This window comes from Bactrocera neohumeralis, chromosome 6, assembly GCF_024586455.1.
Source record: "Bactrocera neohumeralis isolate Rockhampton chromosome 6, APGP_CSIRO_Bneo_wtdbg2-racon-allhic-juicebox.fasta_v2, whole genome shotgun sequence".
NCBI classification, from domain to species: Eukaryota; Metazoa; Arthropoda; class Insecta; order Diptera; family Tephritidae; genus Bactrocera; species Bactrocera neohumeralis.
Window position 1 is genome coordinate 46,421,075 of NC_065923.1, and position 8,559 is coordinate 46,429,633.

The 8,559-nt window shown below is 35.8% G+C and overlaps 1 protein-coding gene across 10 annotated transcripts in view; it reads left to right on the forward strand.

Moving 5' to 3' along the window:
• Positions 1 to 7,904, forward strand: part of LOC126761442 (carbonic anhydrase) — a 31,423-nt gene extending 23,519 nt beyond the window's left edge. For 9 of the 10 annotated variants that reach the window (XM_050477583.1, XM_050477585.1, XM_050477584.1 and 6 more), the window contains exons 4-6: positions 4,437 to 4,825; positions 4,894 to 5,121; positions 7,113 to 7,904. In XM_050477583.1, coding sequence (XP_050333540.1) covers positions 4,437 to 4,825; positions 4,894 to 5,121; positions 7,113 to 7,391 — 896 coding nt within the window. In that variant the 3' untranslated portion in view covers positions 7,392 to 7,904. Of the gene's footprint in view, positions 1 to 870; positions 1,833 to 4,436; positions 4,826 to 4,893; positions 5,122 to 7,112 lie in introns of those variants that run through there. The other variant, XM_050477590.1, reaches the window with a different exon arrangement.
• Positions 7,905 to 8,559: the final 655 nt, after the last annotated feature.

The window sequence follows — 8,559 nt, forward strand, 5'->3', positions numbered from 1 at the left end:
TGAGCAACACCTTGATTTTTTAGTGCCTTTGGCGTAGTTTTTTTGGTTTCGCCTCATTTTTTTCTCCATTCCGATGATTGTTGACTTGTTTGCATGTCAAACTCATAAACCCATGTCTCATTAGCAGTTATATTGTTCCCCAGGAATATAAGATCAGAATTCGCATGATCAAGCATGTTCAAAAGTACATGTTTACGGTACTATTTTTGAAAAAAGTTTGGCTTTTTCGGGACGATTCGAGCAAGAACTCGTTTCATAGCCAAATATCCACCACAATCATTTGAACGGCCTCGCGTGCGATGTCGAGCTCTCTTGCCAACTTTCTAACACTTGCCTGACAATTTTCAAGCACCATATCCTTCACTTTTTTAATATTTTCATCAGTTGAAGAGGTCGAAGGTCGTTCAGAACAAGGCATGCCTTAACGATCTCTCGAACTGAATCACCGTAAGCCTCTTCCAACTTTCGCAACGATTCCGCACACGAAATATGACTAGAAAACCGAATTTGAGACAAATTTTTTGTTCAATATTTTTATAATTAAGGCAAGTCCTACCAACATTTTTTTGAAATATTTACCCGGGAAATTTAATTACAATTTCCGGGTGCTTTTTTGTTACAATGTAAATGAAAAACAATATGAAAAATATAATAAAGGACTCATAGATCTTTTTTGCCATTTATCGATAAATAAAACACAGTTTTATTTTACGGAGGAGGCGTAATTATCTAATTTTATTTTATTTCTTCGGTATTTAGTTCAGCCGTAGTTCTAAATTAACCTTTTAACTAACATCAACTTATTGTTTTTTTTTTTTGTTACAATTCTATTACCTTTATTTGTTTCTATTACTTCTATTTATCATTCAGATCGAACGTTTCCGTCATCTTCGCACTAACGACAATTCGCCAATGACACACAATTACCGCCCACTTCAGCCGCTTAATGATCGCACCGTCTATTCTTCGATGACGTTGAGAGAACCAAAACGTCGTGTTACACAGCCGACCAGTGATACACCTTTTGTAGATAATGTCGTTGGCGGTGCCACGATGCAGAAGCCTTTTGTGGTCGGTGTTACAACCATCATGCTTTCGTTGAGTTTGTTGACCGCTATGTGAATAAAAATTATATACATACTATATATAAGTTGTACCTAATACCAACTATATTTGTGTGGTCAGTTGTGTAACAGTTATTATTTGCCTAATTCGACGCTTACCAAAGTATCAGTATTGCATGTGGACAAATATCCAGTGTGCTTAAGTATATACATACGTGTTTTACGATGTTTGGCCAGAGTGAGATGACAATTTTTTAACGATTTTCGGAAATTTCAACACACATTTTGATAATAATATAGCCGATCTTATTACACTGGAATGGATTCGAATAAATCTCAAATAAAATCGAACATATGTCACCATAAATTTTGTTGCCTACAACTATTAATCGGCTCCTATCCGAACAAATTTGTATGTGACGCTCTTGAACCAGATATTATCGCCTGAGGGAATTGAATTAAAAAAAAATTGTACGCATTATTTTTTAAGAACCACCCTATACTTACTTACTATTAATAATATAAATGCATGCGGTGCTTTCACCAGTATGTTAAATAATTTAATTGTTAATTAAGTTCATATCTTCATACATACACACATTCGTGTAGTTTTAGTTACAATTAACTCAAAGCAGTATTCTCACAACATAAAAACCCTCTGATGTTTAAGTTAACTTCAAATACGTGCACTTAAGTATATATTTGTTAATTTTGTGATTTTTAAGAGAGAATTATGTAATAAAAACAAAATTGTTTTCTGAATATGTATACTCTCGTTTTGTAAATAAATATGTATATTTAAGGGATCAGTAGGGTAATCTGACCTGTTTTTTGACATTTTTTTTTCATAGAAATTTTTATTCTACAATAGAACTTTTTTCACATATGAGGTATATCGTGGAGCGTATAAACAAATTTTTTTCGGTATTTTTTGATGACATCTGTTGGAGAAATGGTTGGGTGAATGAGATGCGTTTTTTCACTGGCGGACACGATTTCTCATGTTTAGATCATCTGAAACACAAAAACCCAATTTATTCTTAAAAAGTACGTGCATGGTTATCATGAAAAAATGTTGTTAAATAAAAAAGTAATTAATGTTTTTTTTTAATTTTTGCCCGTGATATTTTACATAAATTTTGTCATAACATTGTCAATAAATTATAAAAAATTATGAAGGACGATAGCAAGGCGTTGTGTGAACATTTAAACAAAAATTAAGCAAATCGGTTGAGTAATTCGACCGGAATCATCATGTCCGCCAGTTTAAAAAAGTGTGTTTTGAGAAAAACGCGTCTAAAGTTTGAGTTGTGCACTCCGAGCGCTCTGAACGTCGAGCGGTATTATTATTTTTGGGCCTTTTTCGAAACCTTCCAATGGTAAAGTGGGTTTCTACATTCTAAGGGTTTTAGTGAACAGAAAATGCAAAACAGAAAAAAATATATTTTTTAAGATTACCCTACTGACCCCTTAAAAGTTAATTGTTGTTTTTGGAATTTCCCATTTAATAACCGGTTATCCAAGTAGATGTACTTTTTTCGATATCCCTTTTTTGATAGGTCACTCGTTAGTTGAGTGAAACCCTCATGTGATTTTTGTTCAGTATTGTTTGGCTTTTCATCATGGAAACACTTACCGCTGAACAACATTTACAAATCGTTCAATTTTATTACGAAAATTCAGCATGCACAAGAAGTGAAGCCAATCGAGCTTCCCAATTGACATCGCTTCGCTCTATGGGCTCTTGAAAAGTCCCAAGAAGATCCGACGTTTTCGAGCCAAATTTCGTTCAGCGATGAGGACCATTTCTGGCTCAGTAAGTATGTAAACAAGCAAAATTGCAGCATTTTAGACGAAGTGCAACCTGAAGAGATTCAAGAGATGCCATTTCATTCAAAAAGAAACGGTTTGGTGTGGTTTGTGGGCCGGTGGAATAATCGGTCCGTATTCCTTCAAAAATGTTGCCGACCGATATCGCGCCTTGATAACCAACTATTTGATGCCGGCAATTGAAGCTCGTGACCTCGGCGACAATTGGTTTCCACAAGGCGGCGCCACTTTCCACGCATCACATCAACCAATGGATTTATTGAGAGAACACTTTGTTGAGCAGATAATTTCACGGTTTGGGCCGATCGATTGGCCAACAAGATCGTGTGATATCACGCTGTTAGACTTTTTCCTGTGAGGATATGTAAAGTCTAAAGTCTATGCGGATAATCCCGCTTCGACACAAGCCTTGGAGCAAAACATCGTGCGTGCCATTCGCCAGTTACCAGTCGGAACGTCCGAACAATTCATTGCATATTAGAGACTCAACGGAAGAACGTTGCCGCGACGAACGTTTGAAAAAGATAATCTTCATAAAATAAATGCCAAAGAATATTCTTTCGAAAGATAAAAAAAAAACATTATCCATTAAATTTGAAGTTTCTGTGTTTTTTCTTTAAAAAAAGTAGTGGACCTCGAAATGGATCACCCTATAAAAATCATTACCGGAATATCTTTCATTCCGGCTGAAAGGTAATATATGATTAAAAGATGGCTTTGAATACGGAATGTCTGTGGAGGTTACGGACAAAATTTAAAAAATAAAACCTTCTCTTAGGTACTTTTACGTTAATGACGTACGTGACGTATAGGTTTGCCACAACGAATGCGTTGCGCAAGTAAACAAAAATCAGCTGTTTTTCATAACCGCCAACGTCAAATGTCAATTGAATACGTCACCGTATGCAAAAGTTGAGAGTTGGCCTACCGGATGCTTCTCCGGTAAAGGACGCATTGTTAATGTGTCGCTCTCCATATACATACATAAATGCATACATTTAACTCAGTTGTCAGTTGCATACCTCTCCGCTAGGAAATCAACGTACCCTTTCTAACGTGGCCTTAACTGTAATTAGGAAGTTAGAAGTGTCGCATTTCTTTCTTTAGACTCTAAGCTTCTTTAACTACATGTGTGTATATAAAATAGCGAAACCTTAAGCCCACGTGATTCTTTGATCTCGGAGTCCTTAAATTTTATGACTTTTTGCCTAGGACTAATGTAATAAGTACTCAAACAAACCCCATAAACGATTTTCCTCAACATCTTTGGAAGTAATAAATATTTGTTAGATGGACGTGTTTGTATTCGAATTGCTACAGGCACATCGCTCCGCAAGTAGAAAATTATGACAAATTGTTCTTTTTATAGAAGCCACTGCACATTAAGCTTTTATTATACAAATCAGTCAGCGAGCAGAACACTTCAGCTAGATCAACAAATCAAACCTAAAAAATTTAATACAAGTATATTAAATTTATTTGTATTTCAACTTTACTAAACCAATCTAATACTCCAATAATCGATTTTTAATTTTTTTACAGCGGGCAAGTGCACTGGCAAACATCTTAGTCCGTTAAATATCGACTCTGTGGACATAGTTAATAAAACTTTTCCACCATTTGCAATGTTAGCCTTTCAGGAGGAACCAAAAATTGCTGAAATTGTGAATACTGGAGACACCATTCTTTTTCAGTATACATATGACGATGAGCAACCAGTTATAAGTGGCGGACCACTAAAGGGGAAGTTTATCTTTCAAGAAATATATTTTCATTGGATGGGCAATGATACATTCGGCCATGAGGATCGCACCGACACCGTCCTTTTTCCAGCTGAATTGCATATGATTTTCAGAAATGCCAAATATCACACATTTTACGAAGCAAAAGGAGAAAGTAACGGTGTGGCAGTTTTAGCCTATCACTATAAGGTTTACTAATGCGCTATTTGAAAGTTTCTCGGTTGAAATTTATGCTTTTCTTGCGTATTTATTTTTAGGTGAGGCAAAGGGGTAGCTTTCTTTATGATAAATTGATAGAGATAATAGAGGATGTTGCAAGACCAGGCGCAATCGCCAAGTTTCGCAGTCCAGTAAAGTTGTGGGACTTTATTGTTTATAACGTCGTTGACTATTATACGTATACCGGTACAATGACGATGCCACCATGCAGGAAAGACGTTATATGGATTGATTTTAAAGACCCCATTCATATTTCTGAAAAACAGGTATGTTTTCTATGGTTTTAAATATTCTGCCATACTATATACGTAGGGGTTAAGCCAGCGCCAAGCCTCAGAGAACTAAATTTCGGTTGACCAGGCCCGTAGGGTATAATTGTCAATTTGACGTATCTTTAAAATATGAACCCATTTGTTGATTTCCAAATTATAACAACAAAAGTGCAATTAACGGTACCTTCAAATAATTTATATCGAAAGTTCTTCGAAGGGGTGCCATCCTTTTTTAGTTTGTGTGAGTTGAAATGAAGTCCAACGGTAATTAACTAAAAGAACATAAACTAATCAGATCGTCCAGTATTGGATATTCTTAATATAAATCAGTTCAAAAGCTTTACTATAGATGTGTCACGGCTCACTAATTCTTCTACATCTTATACACTTTATGTCGGATATGACGTACCTTATAAACGGGTGGTCCAAGTAGAGGTACTTTTTTCAATAGCCTTTTATTGACAGATCACACGTGAGACGTATACAAATCGTTCAACTTTATTAAGAAAATTCACGTTCTGGTAAGAATGTGTTTCGCGCGCTACGCTCAAATTATGGTCAACATAATCGGCCTATTGAGCGTACTACCATATTCACAACACTATCACACATCTTGAAACCGACCATTCATTACTGAATAATATTCGACCGAATAGACCGCGTCCAGTACGTAATTAAGAAAATATAGCAGCCGTAGTTGAGAGTGTATACGAAGACCGTGGAAAGTCGACTCGGCACCGTTCGCAGCAACTCGGATTGACGTATGGCACGACTTGGCGCTTTTTATGTTGAGATCTTAAATATAAAGCGCTCGACCTTTCCAATTGACATCGCTTCGCTGTATAGGCTCTTGAAAATTTTCAAGAAGATCCGACGTTTACGAGCCAAATTTTGTTCAGAGATTAATTTCTGGCTCAGTGCAAAAGTGTCGCATTTGGGACGGAGCAAACTGAATATATTTAAGAACTGCCACTTCATCCAGAAAAAACAACGGTTTGGCCTGATTTGTGGGCCGGTGGAATCATCGGTCCATATTTCTTCAGAAAAGATGCTGGTGAGAACGTAACCGTCAATGGCGACCGTTATCGCGCCATGATAACCGAATAAAAAGAAGCTCGTAATCTCGGCGAGATTTGCTTTTAACAAGACGGCGCCTCTTCCCACACATCACCTCAATCAATGGCCAATCGTGGTATCACACGATAATTTTTCCTTTGGGGATATTTAAAGTCTAAAGTTGACTTCGAATTCGGCCTTGGACAAAAACATCACACTTGTACATTCGCCAGCTACCAGTCAAAATGCTCGAACGAGTCATCGAAAATCGTACTTAATGGATGAACTATCTGAGACGTAGCCGCGGCCAACATTTGAGAGCGATAATCTTCAAGAAATAAATGCCAAAGAATGCTCCTTCCAACGATAATAAACAGTCTCCATTAAATTTGCAGTTTCTGTGTTTTGTCTTTATAAAAGTAGAGGTTCTCGAAATGGATCACCCTTTATATGTATATATGAATAAAAACCCACAATTTCTTGGGTGTGATGTGTTAACGTGTCAAAAATTATTTAAAGCCTTATACATAAACCTTCCTTTAGTTCCCATATACGTAATATTATTATTTTCGTAGCTCTTTTTGAGTTGTACCGATTTATATAGTACATATAGGTTAGGGACATTAAACCCTCTACAGCAAGGGTTTGAGAATAGAACGCTTAGCTTACTAACGTCTTGGCTGAAAATATAGCGTTTCGCATCTTTCTGCTTGACTTGCTACCATTATGATATCTTAAGCAAACTAAGCGATCACATGATCTATACCACATAACAAAAATAATCCCTTTACAGTTCATACACAACATTCGTTTATAATAAAACTTTGTAAACCTTTAGATTATTTTAATGTTTTGTATTGTAATAACTTAGACCTTCCTTATTGACTTTAATTTTCTTTCTCTGTCTTTCTCTTAATCTTACTATCTAGTTAAATCATTTTCGAAAAATCCAAGCGCATGATATGACACCAATGATCTACAGTCATCGTCCTTTTTTGCCGTTTAGTAATCGTACAGTATTTTCTGCGATGGATTCGAGCAACTCAGACGAAGAATACGAAGACATTCAGAGTGCCGTACCTTTTGTAGATAGATTGGTGGGTGACGCAGCAATGTGGAAGCCTGTTGAAATCAATATTTTGATTGGGACCTTTTCATCAAGTTTTATGACCACTTGGATCGCAACTACTCGGCAGACCATGGCTTAAAGAATGGAAAATGGAATGGAGTACGAGCATTTTAATGCGTTTTTATTCCTTACTATGCATGGCAAAATAACGGTCATTGTGAACCGAATGCAAAGCTTAACACAGTTTAAGAGCTTCTTATTAGCCACTAAAATTAAAGCTTAAATCAACTTACTTGAGCGAAAGATTTACATAGTAACTAAAACGAAAAAGAGTTTGACGAAGAATTAAGCCGAGGAACGGTCCAATAAGTCATTGTTTTTGTTACTTAACAAGTCAATCATCCGACCGTTTACAGACCGTTCACAACATCGATATGACCGCCGAGGTCTACAAGGACGTAAATGTGAGAAAACAAGTGTCTCTTGACACTTCATCGTCATCATCTTGTCATCTTAGTAATAGGAATTTTTCGAAAAAAACCCAAGAGCTTTTAATAATAATGCACTTTTTTAATAATAATTAATTATTAATAATTATTTTGTTACTTAGATGTTGTAGCTTGAATAGCAAAGCTTTTGTGATTTCGGTAAAAAAAAAATAATAATAATAAATAAAGAAGTTATATATACAAGTGTATATATATACATACAGAATATACATCTACTTGTTATTTATATTTAACTTCTCAGTTTGAGAAACCTACTTCTATAGGGTGTGCAACTCAGCTTAGTTGAATTGAAGTTAAAACAATTCAACTACCGATTGCCTTTAAAGAAGTCAACCTACAAAATTGAAGATTTGAAAAAAGGTAATTAAATTTTACAATTGAAATTGGTTTTGATTTGTTTTACAATGACGAAAATGTTACGGCCGAAACTGATGTGCAGCGCATTCCAAAAGCCTTCGTGTCATCAACTAAGCCAAATTGTGACCTGCCTCGTTCCGTGCGGGTAGTTTTCTCCACGACTTCAACAAGTTTTTCATTTTGCTGTAATATTGTATTATTTTTTCTGAATATTAACCAAAATTACTGATTAAAAATATTTTAAAATAATTTATTCCGTTTTCCACTTTCTGTTAAATTTTTTCCGAAATAATTTGCATTAATGTTCAACTAGCGGGGTATAAACCCCTCCCAATGAAGAGGAAACAACAGTCTCGGATAAAAGACCTCACTTTTGATGACGACCACAGCAAACGTAATAAAGATTATGATTTAGGAATATCCGGTCCCTAAATTGCAACG